The sequence below is a fragment of the Sturnus vulgaris genome, chromosome 20, assembly GCF_052056855.1.
Source record: "Sturnus vulgaris isolate bStuVul1 chromosome 20, bStuVul1.hap1, whole genome shotgun sequence".
Taxonomy (NCBI): domain Eukaryota; kingdom Metazoa; phylum Chordata; class Aves; order Passeriformes; family Sturnidae; genus Sturnus; species Sturnus vulgaris.
Window position 1 is genome coordinate 6968616 of NC_142262.1, and position 27258 is coordinate 6995873.

At 42.5% G+C, this 27258-nt stretch overlaps 1 protein-coding gene across 6 annotated transcripts in view; it reads left to right on the forward strand.

Moving 5' to 3' along the window:
* Nucleotides 1-27258, forward strand: part of UNK (unk zinc finger) — a 45309-nt gene that overhangs the window by 1269 nt on the left and 16782 nt on the right. For 5 of the 6 annotated variants that reach the window (XM_014889138.2, XM_088176486.1, XM_014889139.2 and 2 more), the window contains exons 2-10: nucleotides 16927-17136; nucleotides 18579-18755; nucleotides 19201-19331; nucleotides 19455-19590; nucleotides 21641-21758; nucleotides 22698-22782; nucleotides 24593-24735; nucleotides 26013-26060; nucleotides 26921-27121. In XM_014889138.2, coding sequence (XP_014744624.1) covers nucleotides 16927-17136; nucleotides 18579-18755; nucleotides 19201-19331; nucleotides 19455-19590; nucleotides 21641-21758; nucleotides 22698-22782; nucleotides 24593-24735; nucleotides 26013-26060; nucleotides 26921-27121 — 1249 coding nt within the window. The remainder of the gene's footprint in view (nucleotides 1-16926; nucleotides 17137-18578; nucleotides 18756-19200; nucleotides 19332-19454; nucleotides 19591-21640; nucleotides 21759-22697; nucleotides 22783-24592; nucleotides 24736-26012; nucleotides 26061-26920; nucleotides 27122-27258) is intronic. The other variant, XM_014889142.2, reaches the window with a different exon arrangement.

A 27258-nucleotide genomic window follows, 5' to 3' on the forward strand; every position in this document is an offset into this window, starting at 1 on the left:
GAGAAAATTTTGGAACTGTTCTTTGTGAACAAAATACATGTGTTGAGCCGTTTGCCCTTATCATTTTAGGGAGTTGTCCTACAAAAACCCTACAAATACTCATATCTCTGGCTTGTGTTGATGCCCCCACCCAAAGTGAGACGTGTGCTCTGTGCTTTTAATTTTCATTTTCATAAGGTTGGCGGTGGACTTCTCTGCGTCCACGCTGTGATACCTGTAATAAAAAGAGCTTTGAGGAATGGATCCATACAACCTGTGTGCTTGCTGCTGGGATTGTAGGCTACCTGCCACCCCTTCAGGCTGTTTGAAATACCATGGCAGAGTGAGGGCTTCCAGGTTTTATTGTCATCGTGAAGATCCTGTCATGATCTTTAGGGAACTGGCAAACCACAGTCTCGTAGGTTGTGTAGTTTCTGGTGTAGTCTACAAGTTTTATGGGGGAAATGGGCATTGAAGGGAACATTCTGCTGGGAATGTTGCTGTAGGGCAAAAGAGGGAACAGGAGCTGATTGTAGAGGTGGAATGACACTAGTGATGGAGAAAGAGTCGGTTAAAAGTGAGAAGGAAAACAAGGAGGTGAGGTTGAGAGAGTGAGGATATTGGATAGAGGAAGGTGAAGGTGATAACTTGGATAAGCATGACTGTAGAAATAAGGATGTCAAGTGTTAGGAAAAATAGAGGAAGACACACTTCAAGAAACAGGAGGAGATTGGGAAAGAGGACGGAAATGGGACAGCGTGGAACAAAGCTGGTGGTGCAATTAGCTTCTTTCCAGAGGGCAAAACTTATGTTTTGAAGATGGATGCTAAAAATACTTCAGTGAAAACAGTTGCAGAGGAGCTGAATAACCATAAGTGAAAGACGGATTTGGGGGCTGCTGAGTGCTGACAGTGGGATGTGAGCCATCCTTTGGAAGTCTAGGATGTGTACACTGGGTCACATCAGACTGTAAACCTGCTCCTGATAACATATGGGAACTTATTTGGTGGTCGCTCATGTGAACAAGTTGTATGTTGTCAAAATGTAAATATTTTCTTCCTTTTTTTTTTTCCCCTTAAATACAGTTTGTTTCCATAAAATGACACGAAGGTTACAAGTTGTAAACTCAAGTAAGCTTAATTATCTGCATACTTTGCTGTTCCCTGGGGACAGGCAATCTGGTGCTGGGGATCTCTCAGAAAGTTTTGGTTATATTTGTAAGGAAATGTTCCAATTTCTGTATTAGTGTGAATTTCTAAACTCTTGGTGTTACTTGCATGACATTTTTTAGATACTTCAGACCTCTGTCTATCAGGAAGCCTTTATGTTTACTTTAGACGTGCAGCAAAAGAAAACGTAGGAAAAATAGAGCTGGTGATGCTCTCTCACACCTTTGTCACTGTTTGTTAGCAGAAGAGGCTGAGCTTCCATGATTTGTGTCCTTTGGTAGCAGTTGGATATTCCTGGAGACAAGTTGCTGGTAGAGGCCAAAGTTTGCTGTTTAATTATGGATGTCGTGCTCCTTGTCTGGGGATCTGCTATTCCATTTGTAGAACTCGAGCAAGTAACAAAATACTCCATGGCTGCTGTTGTGTTCTCCCCGGGTTGCTGGATTAGATGTTCCTGCATGTGGCTGCTTTCTGATCCTGTAGCAGGATGAGATGAGGATATTCCCAGGAGCAAAGGGGTGAGACAGCCTCATTCCTGGGGTTCCTGGAGGCTGGGATCAGCTTGGGGTGATGTGCTCTGTGGGGGCTGGATGGGAAGTGGATTTCGTTTGGGTAGGCTCTGTCAAACCTCAGCTGAGGATTGGTTTTGCAGCTTTTCTTGGCTCTGTCTAGCATGTTATTTCTGCAGGTACCTCTGTCTTTAATGTGTATCTACATGTGGGTAGAGCTTGAGGTGGAAGAAACTGAAAGCAAGTGCTCAGTCATTGGGGCTGTAGGTACAGAGTGCTCTGGGCTAGTTTTGTTTTGGTTTGGTTCCTCCGTTCAGCTGCTGGCAGCATGGTTGGTTTCAGTCAGACTTGATGCCTTAATTGTGAATTGTAAAGATTGTTTCCACTGCTTGGGTGTTTATTGATCTGGCAGAATTTAGATAAGTGAAAGTGGAGCAGCCCTTTGTTCACTGTGCATTCACCTGAAAATCAGACAGTTTAATAACTCTGCAGGAAAGCAAACGTTCAGGTGGAGATAAATTAATGCATTTTATATAAAACAGAGAGTCTCTTCAGTCTGGTGCATTCAGAGTACACGTGTTCACAAGTGGCATTGAAAATACTCTGATTTAGGTGATAAACTCTTTGGGACACAGACTTGTTGTGCAAAACCCAAGTCATTGCTACTCAAGACATTTCTCTTGAGTGTGCCCATCTTTAATATGAGCAGCAGCCTTGGAAGGGACCTTTAGGATTCCATGTCCTGACTGTCTGTACCCTCACTTGAGATCTGGGTAAGATACCTGGGAGCACATCCTGTCCTCTTTTGCAGTGCATCAAGATAAGCTTTATGGTTATGCCTTTGCAGCATAAAAGGCAAAAATCTTTTCTTTCCTTTTGCACGAGGAGAGGAACTGTGGGAAATTCCTGAATGATTAGTACCCTGTAAGTCGTGCTGGAGCTGCATCCACGTGGGCTGTCATGTAGGGACTCCTGGATTGTGCTCACCCAAGCTTTGTCTTGCAACCATTCTGGTGCTATTTAGGCATAGAAGGACCAGAGGCCTTGAATGAAGGACATTGTAAATGGGGATGAAAATGGAGCTGGTTCAACACTTTGGCTGTAACTGAAATCGAGGACATTCTTGTGTCTACATTGTACCTTGTCTGGTGCTTTCTTGACCTTAAATAGGAACTCAGTTTAGGAGAGTGACAGAAATGTGGGTGAAGAAGAAGTAAAAATACCGAGACTATAGGTGTGCTTATTTAAAGTCTTATTTACCTCAAAATTGCATGTGTGAATTCTTACTCAAAACCAACAGCTCAGAAACACACGTCGGAGCATCCGTGGCAGCAGAGAGAAATCCTTATCTCCTTATCAGTGGACAGTGTCTTACTGCTGGCAGAGCACACAGGCCATGTCTGATCTCAGAGGTGCAGACTGAGTGTTTGTGGGAAGAAAACCAAAAACCAGATGTGTACCTAACAATTTTTCAGGGTTGCTGTTTGCTCTTCCAGGGCCCATAATATTGGCCTGCATGGTCTGTTAGATTATACATTTGATGTGTTTGAGTTGGGTGGTCTTTACACCCTACTGCCTGGGTTGAGGCTTTGGAAATTGTTTTTAGAAACCTTTTGTGCTCTTTTTAAACCATCAGGACTCTTAAAATAACAAACTGCTGCCCTAATTCTGCTTTGGTTTTACTGATGATAACCCTTAGATCAATAAGTTGATATAACTTATACAAGTTGTAGAAACTAGCCCTGTTGTTTACATAAAAAAATAAAAAAGCCACCTCAACAAAACAAAGCACAAAACTAAACAAAGAAAAGAAAAAGCCCAAATAACACAGAACATAAAAACAATAAAAAGAAACCCAGGTGTTTTTAGGTTTCAGATTTGGTAATACTTTTGGAGAAAGCAAATGAGATGTATCATAGATTATGTTATTATTGTATTATATACAATGTTTGGTAATACCCTTAGGAAAGCACGATGAGTCAATACTTCTAAACCTGAGGCTTACCAGTGGTCTACTACATCATTACCTGTAAATGTCATCTTACCAGGAAAGTGTAAGCTGGTTATTATTATTGGTACTTTTTGAGTCTGTGTGAACTTCACTGAGTGCACATCCACTGCCAGCTGTTATTAGGAAGTGTGAATAGTTACAGGAAGTTGGAAATATAAAGTGCTGGAGTGTGAACAGGAAGAGCTGCCTTCACAATATGCTCTCACCACGGAACACATGTGCTGAAAATAACATTTTAGATTTTATGGTTCTTCAAAGGCCGTGTGTTGAAAGGCTCCAGGTTGAGAGAGGGGGGCTGGCAAGGGCCCAATCTGTGCCCCAAATGTGTTGGGGCAAAAAAGAGTTTTTCCTTCGTGTTGAAGTGGGGCTGGACCTGTGGTTTGCTTGCTGCGTTCCTACTTCTTGAGTACTTCTGGATATCAGTCTGGCAGGGAATTCACATATGGATAACTGCTCTAGAGGTGTGATATCAATATTTTGCAGAGCAAAAAGCTTTGTGTACTGCTATGACGTTTTCGGAATTAGTTTTAGTCTGGCAAGGTTTGCTATTTCAAAAATCCAAAACTCTGTGAAAGAGGAGAGGGTGCAGAATTTTTTCAACGTGGAAGATAGTTCTTTAATTTTTAATTTAATAAAAGTATTACGTTGATGGTTATATGTTGCTTACATGTATGTTCCTTACAGTTTTTTGTGGCATGGGAGGCAATATTAAAGTTAGTAATTGTTCTAGAAAATCTAGGACTTGATGATTCTGTGGATCCTTCCCAATTCCATTTATTCTATGATCCTAAGAACCTCAGAGCTTAGAGTTTCCCATTTACCATTTTTTCTCATTTTGTAAGTTTATATATTGTCTACTAATTTTTCCATCGTGTGGCTTTATTTTAAGGAAAATTCTGTTGGAATTCCAGCATTTTATTGTCTTTAGATCTATTCTTCCTCCAGAAAAGGCTTTTGCCATCTTTTAGGAGCAGCTGAAACACTCATCCCTCTTGTTCCAAGGGCTCTGACCAGTATCCTCAGGAAAATCTTCCTGCAGTGTGTTCCAGCATCCCTGCCTGGCTGCTTGCTGCATGTCCCTGCCCCTGTGACAGCGTGGCAGGAGGGGATGTGTCAGGACATCAGTTAATCACACTTATTGTGTGGCATTTTAGCATGAGCTGTCACTGAGGACTGTGTTAATGCACCCGGCTGAGCCTGGGTAGGGACACAGCCCTTCTGTGGTCCCTGTTAAAGGAGCTGTAATTTCTGAGAGGGAAGCAAAATAAAGAGGCAATAATATCTTTAACTGCTGTGTTAAGACTCATGAGAACCTGCTTGTCTGGACACGAAGAGCCATTTTCACTTTCAGAGGATGCTGAGGAGAGGTTTTGTTCCTTACATTAACTTTCTGCTTTTAAAAACTTCATAAATCTTTTTGAAAGCAGCGGAAATAGGCTGAAAGAAATGGTGAGAAGTTACCTGGTCCCTTTGCCCAAGAGTCACCTACATCACTTTAGCAAAGATGTTTTTTAGTCTAATTGTCATTGATTTTTAATATTGTATCAGTTTCCACTTTAAACTGGACTTTGGTGAAATAGTGAATTATAAGAAGGAGTAAATCACAGCAGTTTCTATCTCATAAAGAATTTATGTACGCTATAAACTTTCTGTAATATTCAGCACATCACTTTAAAATCAGGTACAGAGCTGTTGCTGAAAGCTGTGTGTGCACAGAGCCAGCCAGCAATTCCCCTCCAGTGTCCTAAATTAATGGGTGGTCACATGCCAGCAGGCTGTGGAGCAAATGCTATTTCTTAGCTACCTTTTCCCCCCTCTAATTAATTTATTGAGAGAGTTTGTCTTTTATATCAGGGCATCAAAAATACAGAACCTCAGCAGAAGGGTGCATAGGGACATGCTAAAGGCTTGTACCTTCCCAAACTCCTCCCAGTGATGACAGCCAATTTAGATGCTTGTGATGATTTTCTCAGCAATCTCTTGTGTATTTTGATCAGTGCTTGATGCAGTTAATACCAGCTTGACATTCGAAATATCAGTTGGAATGAATGTTCCCTTGAAATGAATACCAACAATTCCTTCTCTCCCTGGCTCTGGTGCAGGCTGGCTTCTGACTCACAGACCCTCACCCTGCTGTAGTGCTCATTCAGGTTTAGGAGGTGATTGTTACAACAAGGAAAGTTCTAGGTTTTATTTGAAAGACATATTTTAAGCAGTTTTAAGCACTAAAGTGCAGTGATGGCAATAAAAGACCCAGATCACTGAAATGCTCAATACTGGCCTGATTCTTACCTCTTGTTAGAAGTCAGAGATGTTTAATTGAATGAAATTTTCAGAACAGTGGTAGAGAAGAAACTTGCATTGAATTTGTGGTCAAACAAGAAAAATCTCATACCATCTCTAACTATCTGTTGATCAAAATGGCAAATCTATTTCAGCAGAGCATATACTGCCTTCCTAAGGCTGATGGCACTGTTAAGTGCAGCTAAGAAATTAAGGTGGGATGGCTTTTTATCATTGTATGCCTAAAATTTGTTTTGATTAATATGGAGTCATGGCCATATGAAAAGACAATTAGTTACTTGAAACTATTCTGGATGAACTTGGAACCAGAACTTGGAGGTTGGAACTGGATGATCTCTAAGGTCTTTTCCAACTCAGGCCATTCTAAGATTCTACAAATATCTGCAAAAAAATGAATTAAAGTCAGTATTATTTGTTATCCTTTGTTTTCAGCATGTCACCCCAGCTCAAAAAGAAGCTGTCAGTCCACACCCAGTGTGCTCAGAAGTGATTTTTTTTTTTTCTCCTCTTAAGTTTTCAATAGACCGTGAGTTTTCATTGATGGCACTTGACTGTTAGTTACTGTCATAGCAGAAATACAAACAGCAGATGCCTGAGGACAACTGTGCAGATTTACAGCAACAAAAAAAATATTGTTTGCACATTTAAAATATGAGAGTGCCATCAGATTTATCAGTGCATTGATTAGTCAAAGTGGGAAGTGAGAAGCTGTGGCATAGCCTGGGGTTTGCCTGATTTCCCCTTGGAGGAGAGCTGGTGTCAACGTGCAGGGGAGCTGCTTTGGACACCAGAGTGTGCAGAACTTTCATCCAGAGGTGTGGCTGTGTGTGGAGTGTTGAAAGAGTCCCCTGGGCCACAGCAGGCACACATGAAGTCTGATTGGAGTGCTGAGTGGAAAAGAAAATCGATTGAATGGTTGACATTGATTCTTCAGAATCAACCAGTAAGGCTTGGCTTTTATCTTTGTGCTGGCACATTTGTTATGGATGCAGGTTCATGCTTGTTAGATAATCACTGTGTTTTGTTTCAAACTCACAGCAGAAAATGTCTGTTCACAAATGAAAGCCTTTCCAAAGAGGCTGCTGCAAATGTGGTTGGTGTTTAACCTGAGAAGAAGCAGATGCTGTTTCATTTCCCATGTAGATTGGGCTGGGTGAGAGCACTGTAGAGCTTTGGTCTTGTGGAGCTTTAGTTGTCTGGTTTTGGTCCTGTGTAAATACAACCCTTCAAACAGCTCATGTTCTGTCTTTAAAGTGTTGTGAGTGTGGGGCTGCAGCTGATCTATGAGCTGTCTGTTAAATCATGAGGGTCTTGGCATGGCCAGGAGAGGAAAGGCTACTGTGCTGTGTCTCCAAAGCACCTCGTGTGAGACAAGATGTTGAGGCTTAGCTGGCTAAAAATGCTCATAACAATCTGCAGCTGAAAGCCTGAGCTGTGGAATGGCTTGTATGGAAATAATATTTTTCTGAATTGGCCATTATGAATTCTTGCATGTGGGATGTTTTGTTTTAGGGAACTAGCAGAGTGAGTAACACAAGTTTTCAAACAGCCCAGCCCTGTTCCCAGCCTTCCCTGGTGTTTCTACAGTTGTAAGCCCTGGGTAGGCTTTGTTAGTGCTTGAATCAGTGGTGAGAGAAGTACAGGGTGGAAAAACCTTTGCTGGAAACTGGAACTTAAATTTTTAGAGCACATGATATCAGGGTGTTATTCAGACTTTAATTTGCTGTACCAAACCTGATGTGTGTTAACTGCACTTGGGCTCTACCTCTCTGAGGCTATAAACACTAACACTGGGATAAAGAGGCATCTTCTACCCCATCCATAAGAGATGGGATAATGGAAATTAATATATGAGAGAAAACTTACCTGGCTATAAGCTGAATAAATGACCATAATAGATAAATCTGGGGATGGATGTTTTTGTGAAGTAATTAGTAGTAAAATATTTACCTGCTCACATTTAGGCATATGTTGATTTATTGTGCTGACAACTGCAGCAGGTACAGACCTTCAGCAGTGTGCAGCTGTCTGGATGCAGTGAGCTCCAGTGTTTTCCCTGCAACAGGCTCAACCCACGTTACTGGAAAATAATGATTTCCATATGATCGTGTTTTCATAGACTCAGCACTTACACAGGTGCTGTAGGGAAGGATTAATGACAACTAAATAGTTTGTGGAGCAAAAACCAGCCCAGAGAGGGATGAGAGTTGTCTCAGTCGGGGTGATCCATGTTTGAAAACAGGAAAATGTGCTTTAGGCACAGTTTACATAAAATAACGGTGTCAAATTGCAAATATGTCATTTCAACTTGGAAGAATGGGCTGTGTATTTAAAACATTTCATGAACTGCCTAAATACTGAGTTAATTTCAAGGTCATGTCTAATGCATATTCATTGCCAAGTAATTTGGGGAAAAAGGGATAACTAACTCAAGGAAATGTAAATGTAAGTTCAAGGCTTTATGCAGAATTCTGGATCTTGGTGAATGGCTTTTAAGGAAATGCCTCTGAAATGTGGTGCCATTAAGTGTTTGCCTTTGCCAGTGCTTGGGTTGTTTTAATTAAAAAGGTGAAAGCTTTGTGTAAACAAACACTTGTGTTTGAAATGGATTTTATTGGTATGACTTGGTGATATACATTTCATGGTCTGCTGATGCAACAAGTGCCTGCTTTTTAAAGACAACATGCCAAAAAGCATTTAAATTGCTTTATTTGTCAGGTTTTGAGTGACACAACTGGAGGGGTGCCAAGCAAAGGGATGCACAGCTCCTGGGAAGTCTGAGCAAGCACCTCTTCCCCAACAGCCACGGACAGGAGCACAGTTGGGACTCGTGGAGCTCCTGTCTTGGCTGCTCACAGATGTGATAAATGTGCATTTTATCAAGTGAACTCCGTGTTGAAAGCCTTGATTTTTGTTCCTCATCAGGATAGAGTGTTGGTGAACTTCTCAGCTGCCACGTGGCATTTCTCTCCAAACAAAGCCATTTTTGCTGCGTGGAAACTGAACAATGTTTTGCCTGAAGCTGGTGCAAATCTATCTTCCCGTGATGGGCCAGCACCACACAGTAATGCTTCTCTGTTTTCCCTTCGTTTTTCAGTGTAGACAAGGCACAACTGTTTGTCTGACTTTTTCCTTCTAATTGAAAAAAGTCCTGATGGTTTCTGATAGTTGCCAACACATGTTATTTTTAGCCTGAACTCTTGCAGTCACTCAGTTATCTATGAAGTACTGGTAGTACAGAATGCATTCGTTGTGACTGAAATGAATTGGCTGTGTTCTTGTCCAGCCTGTGATCTCCTTTGAAATCCAGAAATGGAGCTCCAGCAGGGATCAGGTTACTGCTGAATATGACTGTGTGCATTTTGGTGTGTTATCCTCAGTTTCCTGTAATCTGACAGTTTGTATTTTACATTCTGCATTTCCATTTATTTGGAAGCATTCAGCTTAACTTTGCTAGCTAAGTCATTCAGATGCCTACAAAATGGGAGAGTTGAGTGCTGCCTACCTATTTCTACAACAAAAACTGAGGGAGCATTGGGTTATGGATGTGAGCAGTTGTCATTTTGTCCACTGAGGTACACAATGAGTTATATGAAGTCTTAAAACAAAAAACCTCCACAACCAAACCAACCCAACTCCATGCATCTGTAATAAGTCTCTCCACCTGTCACTTTCTTTATTTGCCCTCAGACTGACATTGTTGTCAAGCTCTAATGGAGAAGGGGAAATCTAACAGCTTTAAAATCACATACTGCTGTCTGCTATGTGCCCTTTTTCCAGTTGATGGTTCAATTTATTTAGGTGATAAAGAAAACACTGAGGCATGTGAAGTCTATCTTCTTGACAGATCTGAGCTTACTGAAACTTTCTCCTCATCCTTTTCTCCTTCCCCACATTCACAGTCAGCCTTTTGTTTTTATAAAGTGATCCATGCATTTTTCTTTGAGATTTAAATGCTTTCTCATCTTTTCAAGGTTTACAGAACTTGCACCTGGCTGCTGAAGGTGTGGAAAAGCAGATGGACTGATGGTTGTGGAGATGTCCTGAGAGATGTTTGCTTTTTGTGCCAAGTGGTGCATGGTGTATGCAAAAAGCTTGGTGTGTGAAGTGTGAAGGCTTGGCCTTCATGAGGTTATTTTTCTAAATACTGGTAAATGTGGTAAAAGAAATATTCTGCATTGGTGAGCCACAGTAGCTGATAGACCTCATCTAGTGTGTCAGCATCCCTGCCCATGGCAAGAGGTTGGAAGCAGATGATCTTTAAGGTCCCTTTCAACCCAAACCATGCCTTGGCACGGATTTCTGGTACAACTTGATGAGAATTTTTCCCAAAATTATGATTAAAACTTTAAAGATTGCTGCTAAAAGTGTTTGTTATTGTTTCATATTCAACAGTGATTCATGTGAGGCTCTGTTTCAATATTAAATGACATCTGCCAGTCAGTAAAAAATATTTATTGAAACAGATTTGTCTTAACTTCTGCTCTTACTAGAAGAACAGTAAACATTGCAGAGATGTAAAGCAGGCTGCTGGTGCTCTGCAGCTGCTGCTTCAGGGATTTGCTTGACACATGGCACCCCAAGGAACAAGGAGCTACAACTCCCATGAAGTCAGTGTTTCACTTCTTTCCTCCCAAGAAATCTTGAGAGTTGAAGGTTCTGTTCCCTGTCAGGAAGCTTTGCATTGAAATGTCAGCATTTCCTAAGCCATTGTGTGAGTGCTGGTATCAAACTCCAAATTATTTTAGTACAATCCTATTCTTTAACTCTCTGTTTTTATCTCGCTTGTTTTGAAACATCTCCCTAGCCCCAAGAGCAAAAACTCCTGAGCAATGTCAGAGCTGCATATCATGGGTTTTCTCTATCAGTAATATGTTAAAGGAAAGGTGCATTAGTAGGACTTTTATTGAGTATCCTGTTGGAATAAGTAGATTCTGTCATGCACCACTGACTCATTTCAATTGGAATACCACAGTTCAGTAAAAGAAAATAATTGAGTCATGGGTTTCTTACTTAAAGTGTGTCTGATATCATCTTTTGCAATAAAATTTTATGAGGGTGAAATGAATTTAGAGAGCTGATTTAATATGGACAGCTCTTTTCCTCTTGTGTTGGGGTGGCTCTCTGAGCTTAAGAAGAAAATAGGAGTTCTGAAAATATTCCCAAAAGATAAGCATTATTGAATTAGAAATATCAATATCTATAGTTAGATATTTTCTCCTGGGCTTTGCAATGCTGTCTACTGAACAGACAGTCTGTTGGATAAGCACACACTGGTTTGCTTCAGATAATTTTATCTGTGTTAGCTCAAACCACTAATTTAAATTTTTAAATGAAGCTGGTGGGTTTTATATATATCTGTATGTATGTGTATATATATATATATATATATATATATATATATATATGTATGCATGTATTTTTTTATACGGGAGTTTTTGGTTTTTGTTGTTTTTTTTTTTAACATTTCCTAACCTGAATTAGGAAAACTTTCTCCATCCTGCTGTCTGGACAGATCAGTGCCATTCAGAGCTTCCAGAGGAGGAAAGCTGGGAGCAGTGACCTCTCAGTCAGGCTGCATCTTTCAGGCAGGATGTGAACTGGGACCACCTGAGACTTTACAGAGAGGTCCGTGGCCTCATGTAATCCTGTCTGAAACAGCAGGACATGACTGATATAAAAATGCCAACAAATGTCCCCAGCATTCCCATGTACTTTTGTGCCAGTGAAATGGCATTTTTGCTGGTGTAATACTTTGAGAGAAGGCACACATGACTAAAATAAATGGTAATGGCAGAAGAGCATTTTCTCTGTAGTATCTGAAATCTTATAATGAATGTAAGACTAGATTTGAAGAAAAAAACAGAACCAAAACAGAAAAAAAAAAAACTAAATCAAAACCCAAGACAAAACATACACAACCTAAAAATTAAATTTGTAGATTTCTTGTTAGATTTGCCTCCGGGGTTCTTCTGGACAGTGGCTGAGAATCTCTATACAGCCCTGAATTTGTAATTTCTAATATTAATGCTGATAGCAAAGTGAAGTGCTCACACCAGGCTGGACTTTAGAGAAACAAGCCAGGCCTGGGCTGCCTTCTCTGGGTTGCTTTGTGCAGGGAGGGACCCAGTGACAGTGGCCATGCCCTGAGTGAGGACCTGGTGTAAAAGCTGCTCGTAGTTGTGACAGCAGACAGGCAGTGCTGCTACAGCTTGTCCCGAGGTGCCACAGCAGTTTCAGGGGTGTAAACACACCCCCAGCCTGTGTGCAGTGTAGGTGATGGTGGTGTTAGATCTCACTACTGCCCTACATTTGCAGACCGTGTCCTAGTCTGGATTAGCCAGACTGTAATGGTTATGTTGTCTAATGGTTTTTCTCTTGGGTGTCATTCTGCTGCAGAAGGTTCAGGTCCTGTTTGTGAGCCTCTCTTTGGGGCTGAGAGGGATTTTGGCAGAAAGGGGACTGGCCTGGCAGAGCAAGGAGGGCTGCAAAGGAGAGGAGCTCGTCTTGGCACCTACATAAAGATCTCAGACAGTGCGAGGGGTGTTGGAAGTAAAGCTGTGCATCACCAGAGTTTTGAGGAGTTGGTTTTAATCTTTTCATTTCCTTGCTCCTTGGTATTGTTTCTCTCCCCTGTCTTTCTGATCCCTCTGTTCCAAAGCAGAGACTGTCTTGGCATCAGTGTGCATCTTCCAGTCATTTCTGGGAGCTTTGGGTTAAGGCTTTTATGAGGAATTTGGAGCTCAGCTGTGCATTACCAGCACATTTTCCTGAATTGAGCTCACTCCACTGCGTGTGTGACTTGGGTCAAGTTTGACAGGAGCTGCAGCCCTGGAAGCAGGATGGATACAGGAATGCTCTCGTTCCAAGCTGCTTGAGCACACCTCTGTGAACCAGGAAAGCTGCAGAGAAACAAGAGATTTCTGCATTAGGAGGCAAGGAGGGGACCAGGACACAGTGCAATTGTGGAGGATAAAAATGAACCTTCTGGGTTAAAAATACTTCTTGGGTTCACTTTGGTTTTTTTTTTTCCTCCTTCTTTCTAGGTTTGAATTTTTTTCTTCTTCCTCTGCTGCAGTTATCCTTTTCCCTGCAGCTCCCAGGGCAGGTTCCTGCTCCGTTCCTCCAGGGCAGAGGGGGAACTCCTGTAATTCCAAGCTGCAGAGGTAAACATTTGCTACCCTGCCCTGGAGACTCGAGCTACTACTGGTGATTAAACACAGGGAGCAGCTCCCCACTAGTGTAAATAATTGCAGAATAATCATTGCCCCTTCCCTCATCCCAGAGGAAGTGGAATTTCAGCAAAGTAGCATTTAAGTTCTTCCTAAATTTGCTGCTCCTGTTGGTCTCTGAGAGTTCCTAAAACACTCCAAGAACCTATCTTCTTGTCTTCTTAGGGAAGAAAACTTTAATTTCCAGCAGCTTCCATCCTGTTTGACAGCAAGTTCAGCTCAGCCTGGGGACTTTGATCTGCATTGTTCTGGCCAGTATTGTCCTATTTGTTTAGAATTGCATTCATCTTTGTTTACTAGGGCTCATAAATGATAACATTTCCTCCAGGAATCTGGGTGTTGCTGTTGTTGTTAATGTTGTATGAGAAGACAGTGCTATGTGCTTTCCACTTTTTAATAATTACATAGGTACGAAAATACAATATATACTTAGATTTTTTTTTTTTTTTTTTACAAAAGAAATATGGAAGTAACTCCAGTATAAAATAGAGGTAATAATTCTTCTGCCCCTCAAGTGAGGGCTGTAGAGTTTCCTGAGAGGAGTTGACAAATGCAAGTTATCGTTGCTGGATTTCCTCTTCCTGTACAGACACAGCGTTTGGCTGACATCCTGTGAAATGTGTACCAGTCACCAGTGTGTTTTCAGCTTCGAGGGTCGTTCTGAAATTCCTTTTTTTCAGCTGTTCTGGGAAAAAAAAAAATTGCAGAGGCCATTGACACCAGAAGGATCTGTCATGACAGTGTTCTCTGCGTTTTGTTTAGAGCTTTTGCAAGAGGCTCCTGAAATATTAATGGCTTTCTGCTTTGTGAGACATCACAGTGTGGTGGTGCAGGCTCTGTATCCTCTCTGTGTTCCCCAAACACACGTGGTTCAGAGGCCTTTTATATGTTTTAATACAAAGTGGCTGGTTGAGTGGTCCGTGTTCTCCCAGAGGAGCCAAAACTCACTTCATGGATCAAGAAAATAAAGGGCTGTAAGGCAATTTACCATTCAGGCTATTGTGGAGGAGGGTGATTTAAAACGTTGTAGTGGCTTGGAAAAAAAGAAAACCCAAAGCAGTGATTGAAAGGCCTGAAATGACTGAGTTAATGTGACAACTCTCCTTCCCTCAGTTGGGTCTGTGGCAGAGGTGATTGTGCACAGTTAATGTCTGTGGAGCTCAGTGGTACCTGTTTGCAGGACTTGCTTTGAAATTAAGAGTGAGACATCATTTATTTAATAGATACCATTAAAGAATGACTTTCTGATGAAGTAAGTTAGGTGTTAAACACTTTTCAGGTGAACCATTTACTTATGTAATTATCTCTCGTTAACATTACAATAAATGTTTCTCCAGGGAGTTTAGCCAATCATGAAATGCAATTAATTTTCAAATACTCTTCAGCAACAATTGAGATACTAGAGACCGAAATCCCTAGTCAGTGTGTAGGTTCTTAAACTTCCCTGCTGAAGAGAAGCAGCTTCAGCTCAGCTGATTGTGAAGTTGTTAAACTCTTGGATTTTTAAGTGATTTATTTGGGCCTGTCACAAGTGTGGAGTGCTTGGCTTGATACCCACGTTGTGTAATCCTGATATCTCCCCTGAGTTTCTAGAGCACTGAGGAGGTTCAGGATGCTGTTCTTGAGCTTAAGCCCAGCACTGGATGAGGCTGGAAGAGTTAAAATGCTCTTGGTTTCTGCCGGAGATTCCAATTGCTGTGTGATACAGCCGGGGCTCATAGCCAGCTGTGTTGCTGTTTGTCCATGTGTAAAATGGGAGTAACACACATCTCGTGTCTCTAAGGTGGAGATGTGTTGGTGGAAAGAACTGGTTGGTGATTGTATTGTCTGTGGACAGCATCCTCCTGCTTAAGGTTACTTAATTCACTTTCTAACTGAAGTTTTGTTACAGTTGCTTTTGTTCCAAGTCTTCCTAGTGCACTGATAAAATAAAATAATCTGTGAAATTCCACCTTCTACAACTACTTGGTCCAACAACTTTGGAAAGCTTTTCAAGAATAGATGAATTTGCCACGGCTTGCAGTTTCCAGATGAATTGCTGGTGTGGCTGAAGTAGGGATCTCCGTTTGAACAGAGCCGGATTTTTAAATGGGAAAAGGAGCAGAGTGATGTTGTTAGCCCTCACCTGTGCCAAGCAGACCTGGTTCTGCAGCTGGCTCTGTTTTTTTGGCTTTTAAGCCTTGGGCCCCAGTGCAGATTCTGTTCCAGCCACTCTGGATTGCAGGGGACAGATGGGCTCGGGTACAGAAGGGTTTACAGCCGGCTGCAGAGGATTCCAGCCCCGGGTGCTCACAGATCCCAGGCACTGGAACCTGCAAATCTCACGTATTTAGAGATTGAAGAAGAGGAAAAGCTTTTATCCTTTCATGCTTGCAAAATCCAATGTAGGAAAGCTCTTGCCACTGATACTGTCTCTTCACAGCACACAAATAAAACCACTTCGGTTGAATCTGTGCATTTTCCTGAGGCTTTCTCCTCAGCTAGGGTAAAGAGGAAAGGAGGCTTTATTTACAGATGTTGCTTTCAGAATGAGCCTAGCGCTGTGATATTATCTGTAAATACGTCTCTGGGCATCAGACATCTTTCCATTTATTTAGAAACAGGAGATAAAGACTGTCTGACATGGGAATGAATTCCTGCACTCCTTTTTGTTGCCTCGGAGTATGTACGCAGTTTAAAATGAGTCCGAATCTGCTGTTATATCACCCTGTTGCTTCCAGCAGAATACCCTTTTTTTTTTTTTTTTGACCTATAAATCTCGGTCCTCGCTGTTTACACTGACCTCTAAACATAAGAGACCAGAATGCTCTGGGTTTTCTGCCTTGTTCCTGGATGTGTCTCTGAGATTGAACCTGGTGGGATTCAGGTCTGAGCTCCTGGAGTTGTTTGGATGTTCCCTGTAAATACAGGGCAGCCCGTGGGTTTCAGCAGTGTGGATTTTGTAAGCACCTACACACAGATCACAGTCAGATCATTATGTTGATCTAAACCATTTTGTAATCCTCTACAATCTGGGTTTAGAGACTGTTATTAGTGTCACAAATAAAAGCTTGTGACTTCTTTAGTTCTCGGGATAAAAGAAGCCATGTACTTTCAGGGAATTACATATTAAAATTAAAGCACCATAAACATGTGGGAGTTTGAGGATAGTTATCCCACTTTTCAAGACTGAGCCCTGAATTCATGTGATTGCAAGAGAGAAATTGATTAATTTTTATTTCATAATTGACCATGTACTGACAAAGCAGAGCTAAACCAGGAGGACAAGGCATGAAAGAATCTTTTAAAAATCTTTCTCAGTAACTTGAAGCTTTAAATATGGTTCAAAAAAGTGTTTTCTATTTGGATTTTCTTTCTGTTGTTTTTTTTTTTAAAACTGAACATGTAGGAAGGAAACCTCTTTTTGCCCAGATAGGTCACAGATTTAGAAAGGGGTAGAAAGGTACTTAAGAGTTCTATTTTCTCACAAACTGTTTCCTAAGCTCATGAAAAGCCTCTTCAAAACGATCCCGACAGAAAGTGATTTCAGCTCTTGTTACATTCCTGCGTGTAATGGATATTTTGCCATTACAAACACTGGCAGCTCCCAGCCTCCATCCTGGCAGGGGAAGCAGGGATGGTGTGGGAAGGACAGCAGGCATCTCTGTGATGGGCACACACGGGGCTGGCTGTCACCGCTGCCCGGCGAGATGCCATCCCTGCTCACAGCCCTCTTCCCGCAGGTACCTGAAGGAGTTCCGCACGGAGCAGTGCCCGCTCTTCGTGCAGCACAAGTGCACTCAGCACCGGCCCTACACCTGCTTCCACTGGCACTTTGTGAACCAGCGCCGGCGCAGGTCCATCCGCCGCCGCGACGGCACCTTCAACTACAGCCCCGACATCTACTGCACCAAGTACGACGAGACCACGGGAATCTGCCCCGAGGGAGATGAGTGAGTAAAAGGCTGCTCCCTGCTTTTCAGGCATTAGGCTTTTGGGATCAGGCCAGGTGATGGTTCCAGCCGGTTCTTGCAGAGATGAGGCAAGTCAGCGGTAAAGCAGCTTTGTCACATACGTAACATGAGAGCAGATGTGAAATCTGGAATAGCAGCCCCTGTGCTCCAGGCCTGCTGCAGAGACAATGCTGAGGGTGACTGAGATGGGAATTCAGCTCTTGGGAACTCACTGTGCTCGTGAGCTGAAGTAGGAAAAGCAGCTCTATGAGACAAATGAGTTTGGAAACACTCTGTTCTCTAGTCCCTGACTCTCAGCTCTTGCTCACTTGCAGGGTAACTTATTTTTTCACAGACTGAAAAAAGGCAAGGAACTTTGTCCTCCAGTCTGCCCCCTGAGTTATCTGTCCCAGCTTTTTAACTCATATCAGTTTATTTTGTCTTTCTGAACTTTTAAGAAGCCGATAGAGAACCGAGAGGTACCCAGAATAAGGCGACATGAAGAAGAGTTTGGGTTTTTTGGATGTTCTCCCCCCATGACTGCAGTAGGTTTAACTGGGGCAACACCACAAATCTTTCTGCTGCGTGTGTGGCAGACCCCAGCAGTTAAGGGGTTAACCCGCTGATATAACTTTAGCCATGTGACAGATATGGGATAAATAGTGTAGCCAAACTGTGGTCAAACATGGAGAGTGTTTTATTGAGACATGCTGTAAAAAGATGGAATTTCAGTTCCCTTTTGTGGTGCCAGTATAAACATACAAAACTGCTATTTATTGGTAAAACTTTTGTTTTTCAACTCAATTAAGTAAAGTTTTTGTGACTACAACAGAATGGAATAGTCCCTCAGGCCTGAGGCTTCAGTTTCAATACTTTTCTTCCTTGCTAGAAGAGATCTGGAAGGAACTGGAAATGGGATGTTTGTGGGCTTTGGCTTCTAGATCATTTGTTGATACATGGCTCAAACTCAGTGAACGAAAGCTGTTGTCATCTAGGAACCTTTGCTCATTTATATTTTTACCTTGATGCTGCAATATCTGAACTTTTCTCACTCCATTTTGTTACATTTCTGTTTTATTTCTCAATGTAGATTGTTCTGCCTAAAAGGGGAAACAAACAAGTTAAAGTGGTAGTTTCATAATTGTCCTTCCTTGTCCCATATCCTTGCTCTTTTTCAAGATCCCTGCCAGCCACTCATCCGGAATAATAATGTGCTGCTGGATTAATAATCCAGTTTTCTTTTAGGGAGGGAAACTCTTATATCCTTTGTAGTGATAGGTTTGGGGGTTCTCTGAAGTGTTGGCACAGCATAAGAGAAGGGACAGAGTTAGCAAAGATGGTGTCAACTGCAGCAGCATCTCTCAGCAAAGTGTCCTCTGGTAGTTGAATCCCTCACCTGAGTGACTAAACCTTGTCTGTTCCTCTCCTCCTTCCTTCCTCAGGTGTCCCTTCTTGCATAGAACTACTGGAGACACAGAGAGGAGGTATCACCTGCGTTACTACAAAACTGGAATCTGCATCCATGAGACAGACTCCAAGGGAAACTGCACCAAGAACGGAGTCCACTGCGCCTTTGCTCATGGGCCCCATGACCTGCGCTCACCCGTGTACGACATCAGGTCAGTAGAGCCTGGGGCTCCTGGGAAAAGGGTAATTTCTGTACCCAAATGCAAAAGGACATGATGGAAAAGGTAATTTCTGTACCCGAGTGAAACGTGAGGTGATTGAAGGGCAGTACTGTTTCAGCCTGAAATGAAGCGATGGTGACATATCCCTTCCTAATAAGGCAAATGGAAAAAACCTCCAGGGAGGATTCTCAAAATGGGGGAAGGGATCACACTTTGGAATCTGATGGAGGGGGGGGTCAAAACAGTGCATCTGGAATTCCCAGGGAATGAAGTCTTATTTTTATTGCAGTTGCTGTTCAGCTAAAGATGTTCTGACAAAACATGCATGGCTGAAATGCACCCATTTAGCAAATGCTCGAGTATGTCAGTTTTTATACACATTTATCTGACTCTTCCTCTGCTCAGTCTGTTTGTTCATTTAACTCTGTCCCTGAAGAGAGCTTCAGGCAATGGAAGCTTTACAGAATGGTCAGACAACATCTGAAGGAGGCATTGAGGGTCAGTCTGCGGTCGCTGCCAGCCACGCCATGATAGAGAAAATACTCAGTGAGGAGCCAAGGTGGCAAGGTGAGTGTCACTGAGGGTTTGGGAAAGTTTGGTCTTTGTTTAGTGCCTGCTTCTGTCCAAGACTTCTCTGTAGTAAATATGGATGTGGTCATCTCTCTTGACTCATGGGGGTTTTTTTTGCAGATACAACATATGTGTTGGGAAATTACAAGACAGAGCAGTGTAAGAAACCCCCCCGGCTCTGTCGCCAGGGTTATGCCTGTCCCTACTACCACAATAGCAAAGACAGAAGACGAAGTCCAAGGAAACATAAATACAGGTACTGTGATCCTGGATGTTGTACTTCCCAGCTCAGTGGTGCAGGAGGCAGGATTTTGACCACTAGTCAGTTGTTTTTAGTGTATCTCCAAGCCATGTACTGAGAAATATGATGATCTGTTGTTTCTTCTTAGCAGAAAGATAACAAACTAGACAAGGAGTTTTCCTATATATAGTGACCAGTACTTTAATAAATGAATTGTTAAATCATCTATAGCAAAGAGAACCTGTGTCTAGCTTTCCCTTACCACATAAACCTCTGCTTTAGAAAGCAGTGCAGGGAAGAGAAAACAACAGAGAGTTTTAATCCCCATCTAGAAACAATCTCACACAACAATGTGTTCATGGTAAAGAATTCAGAATCGTCAGGCTGCTTGTTGTGTATGCCTGGTGATGGGGATCATGAGCAGGGACTGTAGCTGGACATGCATTCCTAACCAGCTGCTAAAGGCTCTGCTTTTGAGGCACCAGGGTGTTCTGTCACTCAGCTGTCGCTGGATTTTTCAGCATGCTGTGTCTCCCTGAACGCATTTCATCCAAATTATAGGCCCTCATTTCCTCCAACACAACAGAGCTTTTGTTGTGGTCTCAGTGGGGCTTTTCCTTAGTTCCTTTTTGAAAAACATAGGAGCAGACCAGAAAGCCAGGGGAGAAAACATCAGGGATGTTCTCGCTTCTCTTCCCCACCCCCAACATTCTTAGAAATTTTAGAATTGGCACTGAAATTCCATATTTTAAAAAATTAAACAGGCAGCAATCAAAGGAATGTTGATCTCAACACTTTAAGGGAAGTAGAACGGTTAGGGCAGTCTTCAGGCAGCAGCTGTGTGCTTTTTGCCCCTCTCTGGGCCCTTTGGGAAGGGAAGAGGTGAAAGCTTTTCTGCTGCTCTGCACTCATTCCTGTGTTTTCCCTGCCCCAGCTGATGTGGCTGTGCTGGTGCTGCTATCTGCTTCCCTCTGCTGTTGTTTGAGGGAATGGTTAAGAGCATAAAGAGCAGGGGAAGTAGGTCACGGCAAAAATTCAGATCTGGGAAAAGAAACTGTTCCTGGCTGGGAGAAAGAAAATGGACTTGCCTTTTCCCCAGTGACCTGACTCAGCCTCTTTTTCACATGGCCACACTATAAACCTGGAAACATACTGCTGTAAGGGTATTATGTGTTTTAGGATTAGCCAATTAACTTCTTAGCTTTCTATGAAGGTGCAGTTCCAAAACAGAAACCAGACCCAGCGTCTCTGACACTAATCACATCAGCTGCTAATATTGTTGTGCTGGTTCAAGTTGTATTTCATTTCAAATAGAGAATTAAGCCATGGTTATTTTTTTTTTTTTTCATTGGGAAATTGGAAGAAGGGGAAGAAGATGCAATAGCAGCTGGGTGGGGGCTGGGGAAACAGCAGCCAAGCAGATTGTACAGCTGAGGATGGGCAGCCAAACCTGCCCCCAACTGAGGAATTGTAACATCACTGAATGGTTTGGGTTGGAAGGGACCTTAAAGCTCATCTTGTCCACACCTCCCACTATCCCAGGTTGCTCCAAGCCCCATCCAGCCTGGCCTTTGACACTTCCAGGGATCCAGGAGCAGCCACAGCTTCTCTGGGCACCCTTTGCCAGGGCCTCCCCACCTTCACAGGGAGGAATTTCTCCCTTGTATTTAGCTTAAACCTATTCTCTTTCCATTTAAAGCCGTTCCCCCTTGTCCTGGCACTCCAGGCCCTTGTCCCCAGTCCCTCTCCAGCTTTCCTGGAGCCCCTATAGGCACTGGAAGGGGCTCTGAGGTCTCCCTGGAGCCTTCTCTTCTCCAGGCTGAACACCCCCAGTGCTCCCAGCCTGGCTCCAGAGCAGAGGGACCCTCAGAGCACCTTTTTGGTTCTCTCTGGACTTGCTCCAGCAGGTCCACATCCTTCTGATATTGGGGAACCCAGAGCTGGATGCAGTCCTCCAGGAGTGGGTCACAGGGGGAGAATCACCTCCCTCCACCTGCCCAAAGTAATCAAAGCTCAGAGCAGATCTGTGAGTCTGATGCCTTCTCCTGCTCCCTTATTTCCACAGATCTTCACCGTGTCCCAGTGTGAAACACGGGGACGAGTGGGGAGATCCCAGTAAGTGTGAAAATGGAGACTCCTGCCAGTACTGCCACACCCGCACAGAGCAGCAGTTCCATCCAGAGGTACAGTAACCTCCTCACTCCACTGAGAAAAGCATTCCAGTCTTACAAAGAAAATTACTGTGCCAGGTGGGAGAGGATGTGGGCTGCTTGTAGTGTGGTCCTGGGATACAGAGAAGCTGCATGTTGGGAGTAAGCTGCAGTTCAGCTGCTTAACAGAATAGACTGCATGGGAGGAGGTAAGAAAAGTGGGGGAAAACTCAAATGTAGGAGCAGTCTCAGGTATGGGGGTCCTTTGGGAAGCACAATGTGGGTCTGCATGTGAGCAAGCAGCATCTGTTTCCTTAACTAAGAGTGTGTGGTTCATGTTCACAGCACTAAACACCACCAAGCTCTTAGCTGTGAGCATGCCCAGAGCATTCCAATATCCTTACAGAAAGTGTAATTAAGACCTTTTCGTAGTGTGCTTCATGTTACAGTGTTGAAAAGCTTTGTGGGGCCCGTATCTGCACAGTAACCATTGTCACCGCCTGTCAAACTGGGGGGAAAGGGAATTATCCATTTGCTACAGTCCTTGTCAATGGTTTGTTATTTTCCTTGCAAACATGTGGCTGCAACTTTCTGTGCTGTCATCTGTCAGCTATCTCCTACCTTTTGCCATTTGTAATGTCCATGGAGCTTCCAGTCAGTCTGAGGGACTTCATGGCATATGGTGACCTCTGGGTGAGCTGGTGTGTGGTGGGTTGGTCTCTGGGTGAGCTCTAGCTGTCATGGGCATATTTTGGTGTTTCCAGAACTATAGTGGGTTTTCCTTTCCTTGAAGCAAAGCACTGAAATGGCCACCCTGAGCTCTGCTGGCCTTTGCACCTCTTATCTGTGTCCTTACCTTGCTGTCAAATTTCTTCATAATACTTCTGTACCTGATGGTCATTGTTATTTTCTGTTCATTCCTGTTTGGTGTTTTTGTTTTGTTTTGTCTTTTTTTTTTTCCCCCATCCTTAGATCTACAAATCCACCAAATGCAATGATATGCAGCAGTCTGGCAGCTGTCCCCGAGGACCCTTCTGTGCCTTTGCACACGTGGAACGTACGTGCACTACTTCTCTCATCTTCCCTGCATGTTTGAGCTATGGAAAGTTTCTGACCAAGGGAGTTTCAATGTAGAGCTGCAAAAGTGGAGTTTTTGTGAAGGGTTAACCTTTGATTTCTGTGAAACTGTGCTGGTGTGGGAGGTGTTGGCAGAGCTGGAGGCAGTAGGTGGTCTGTAGGACTCGGCCTTTAGCTCTCACTGCACTGTCTCTGGAGGGATCTCCCTCTTTTCCCTCTCTCCTGCTCAGTTCTCTGAGTGTCAGTTCAGGAGGATGGAAGTGGAGAAAGCTGCTTCTCTTCTGTACATGGATGAACTGTACCTAGCTAAATTGCCAAGTGTCATATCTTTAAAAGCTGAAGATGAAATTGCTGATTGTAGATAATTTATGGATCCATTTTAAAAAAAAGCTATTTTACTCTTTATGAGGTTTTACTTAGAGTTTAAGTCTTTAAGTCAGGTTGGAGAAGAAAAATATGCAGCTTTTTTTTTTTTTTTTTTACTGCTTTATCTCAAATCCTCTTTTCTCAATAGCTCCCTGACTTATAGGGCATTATTTCAATCCTCACTTTAATCAACTATAAACTAGGGATGCAGTTTTAGTTGTGGAAGTTCTACCTTCAGGTGGTCCTAACATTCATAGATAATGGTTTTAGTTCCTGTCCTAGGGCTCTTCCTCAGATGCTGCTCTGCAATCTCACTGCTGAATTTGCAACAATTAGAGCAGGTTACTCACTAGATTTGTTCTAATACTGACTCACTACGTGGCCTTTAGAAAATCTCTTTGTTATTTCATTATCCTTTGTAAATGAGGGAATTAGTAATTGCTGCCTTTGACAAGGAATGGAGAGAGTAAATTCCCTACAGGTTATGCAGTGCCTTTTATAGGAAGCCTTGTTGACAAGCAGTAATTATAGCTGGAGCTGTGGGCTGGAATGGCCCAAAACAGAGCAGTGCAGCTACACAGTGGGATCCAGCAAGCTTTAGGAAATTAATCTTGGTAAAGGAACAGTGTTTAGCAAACTTCCTTGGGTATAACATAGTATTTTTGTTTAGGAATGCCTTATTCCTAATAAGGTTATTACACTTGATATTATATTACTTAGAGTAACTTTCTGTAGCATTTAGGTCATTCCAACTTGATTATTTCTTGTGCTGTCCTATGGATTTGTATCTTTTAGTCCTTCCTACAAGGTCAACAAGGACAGGCCTAATGCAATTAAAATAACAGGAGTCCATTTATTTTATCTGCTCTTGAACCCGAGTTTTACTGACTAATAGCAAGAAACCAGCATTTTGAGGATGATGAAATATAGATGTAGTATGAGATCTATAGTTTTTGTGAAGATGCTGAGTGTTAGATGTAAATCCTGTAAATCTACAGCATCTCTGCCTTTCAAACCAGTGCCACTTTTTTTTTTTTGTAATGATTTGTACTGAGCACAGATGGAAACTTTAACTCCCTCAGCTAATTATAATGCACCCATCAACTTTGTGCCAGGCAAAGAAGGAAACTCTGCTTAGTTCAAGAGAGCTGAATGAATAACACACAATTCATCCACGGAAGATAATTTTGGAGCAGCATTAATAAGCTAAATAGCAGCACAGTGTGTATGTGATGACAGTAAAAATGTGAGGAATATTAGATAAGCAAACGAGCCAAATAAGGTTTTTCCTTACTTCTATATTTATAAGTAGATGCTTGTGGAGTATTTTTTTCTCTCAGGAATATCTGGGTATTCTTGTTGCTAAAAGTCTCCATAGCAGTTGCCGGTTTTGAGTGGTGTTCCCTGTGCTTTGTGTCCCGCAGAGCCGGCGCTCAGTGAAGATTTACAGCAATCCTCGGCCGTGTCCAGCCCCACCCAGACAGCACCAGTGATGTACATGCCCTCAGCAGCTGGAGACTCTGTTCCAGTCAGCCCTTCCAGTCCACATGCCCCAGACCTTAGCAATGTATGTAGCCCTGTGAAGAAGCCTTGTCCATATTGTGCAAATCTGTGTTTCTCTGAGTCACTGTTTTTTTCTCCCAAGAAAAGTATCCAAAAGCCCAGAGGATATGAGATTTTTCTGTTAGTTCTCAGCTCCGTGCTTTTTTATCTGTTTTTTTTGGAACATGCATTCAGTGGCTTCAGTATTGTCCTCTTACCTATAAAAATTCCAGGCCTTCCCTTGTGTGCAGGGTTTGTTGATGTACTTTCAGGAAAGTGGAATACATCCGCACATGAATCCAACTCCTTCCTGTCTGGAGGTACATATTGGGCTTAGCTTCCAAGACCTATAATTAAAGACTGTGAGCCAACAGCCTCTAAAGTACATAACTACAATTGAGTTTGTTTACATATGTAATCTCAGAGCCTTAGCCTGTGCATATTGTGTGTTGCATTATAGGATATCCTTAGTTCCCTCCCTCTTGTACTTCTGGAGATAGAACTCTGGGATATGTTTCAGTAATGCCCCAGATTGTTGGGAGGTAGTTGTCTGTACAAGAAAGGAGATGTCTAAGTGCTGAACAGATACTCAGGTTAGAAACCCATGGAATGCTAGACTACATTTTTACTTAGATTTTGGGGTTTTTTTTGTTTTTTTGTTTTTTTTTTTTTGTTCAAGTCTTTCCTGTTTGTACTGCACTTGATAAGGTGTGTAACCTTTTCAGATGGTTGGCTGAGATTTTTGAGAAGGTACAATGACATGAATTTAACTCATTTGAAACTAGTCAGGCTGAGGTGAACTCATCTAGGACCTCTGCTTTATTTTATTCCCTCTCTTTGAAAAGAGAAGCTGTGTTTGAGCCAACCTAGCTGTTCATAGTTGTCCTGAATTGGATTGCAGGTAGAATTCCAAACAGATCTTGAAAAGTCTGGACATATTGTCTCTTGCTAAATAACACTGGAAAGCAAAAAAAACCCAAATCCCCTCCATCTTATGAAGGTATCATTTAAATTCTCTGAAAACTGCAGGGAAGTTGAAGATATCTCCTACTTTTAGGTTGTTTAGGTCTTGTCTATCTCAAGCTCTTAGTCTTTCAAACAGTCTTTCCTAATCCTTGGTTATGTGCCAAATGGCAACACATGTCTGTCTATGACTTCATCACTCCACAGGGCATCTGCGTGGAGCTTGCAAACAAATATGGCTTTGCTGGTGATCATTTTACATGATGAATTAATCAGAGAAAAAGGTCCCTGTAGCAGCCAGCCTCACGTGGCCTGTTCTGTTTTGTATTTGTACTGTAGGTGTGGAATAAATCAGGAACTCTGCCAACTAGCCCCACCTCCACCACAGTGAGTAGTTATCTTTGCGACTGTAGGGAAGCGTGGACAGCAGAATGTCTGTATAAAAATAAAATAAAAACATTGTAGGCTGCTCCTTTTTTTTTTTTCCTAATGCCAGCCCAGACTATGCCACATTTGAATCTGTGATGTCTGAAGCACAATTGTGCTTGCCAGTGGAGGCAAATAATTTCTTTTCCCAGAGAAATGGGATATTTGCGTTCATCCAGGTGAACACATTCTCTAAAAATCAACTTCCTTTGCTGCTGTCTGTGGCTTCATCTACAGTGCAAAACTAGCCTTGTTGCATGTGATTGTGATCCCTGGTATCAGTCCAAAGAATGGAAGTGTTGGAAATCATTGGGGTTTTTTTTTAAATGCAGCTGTTGATACCTGACTTATGTCTGTATTAAAACTTTGAGATTTCCAACTGCAAAGCAAAAAATACAGTATTACATATAGCTCAGATATGCCTGATTGTTGTGACTGCTACAGCACCTTTCCAAGTCCATCACTAGGCAGAATCAGACAGGACCCACTGTAGCCTAAGGAAAGAGAAGAGTGTTTTGGTCATATTGGAAACCTGATCAGTCACCTCTGAGGCCTCAGAAAGAATAGATGTCAGTAGAGCTGCAGGTTAGATTTTACAGTACTTCACTCCAAAGTAACAACAATAAAACCATAATTGTGGGACTGTGTAAATTCAGTGGAGCTTTTTCCTGTTTTCTTAATGGATGTTTTCTGGAAGCTTGTATGGTTGTGTTGGCTGTCAGTGTAATCGACCTACAAACAGTGACGTGATTGAGCCCTTCCATGGATGCCTCTTTGAGCACTTCCTGCTGTACTTTCCTGACACTTGTTCCCTCTGTTAGATTCTTTGTAGGAACAGCAGTCTTGGAAGCCCATCTAATATATGTGGGTCTCCTCCTGGTGCCATTGGGAAGCCCCACAGCTTGGAGACCATTGGTTTTCCTGCAGACTCAGTCACAGCAGCCGGCAGCTACAAGAAAGCACCGGGGTTTGAGCGAGAAGATCAGGTGGGGGCCGAGTATTTGAAGAGTTTCAAATGCCAGGTTAGTGGGGAATATTGGCTGGAAGAGTTGGGGGGATGAGAAAGAATGAGAAACTGCCCAGTCTAGCCTGAATGGGGTTTTGTTTCTGATGGAACAAAAGTGGGAAAGCACTGCTCTCATATGAGAAGTTTCTGGAT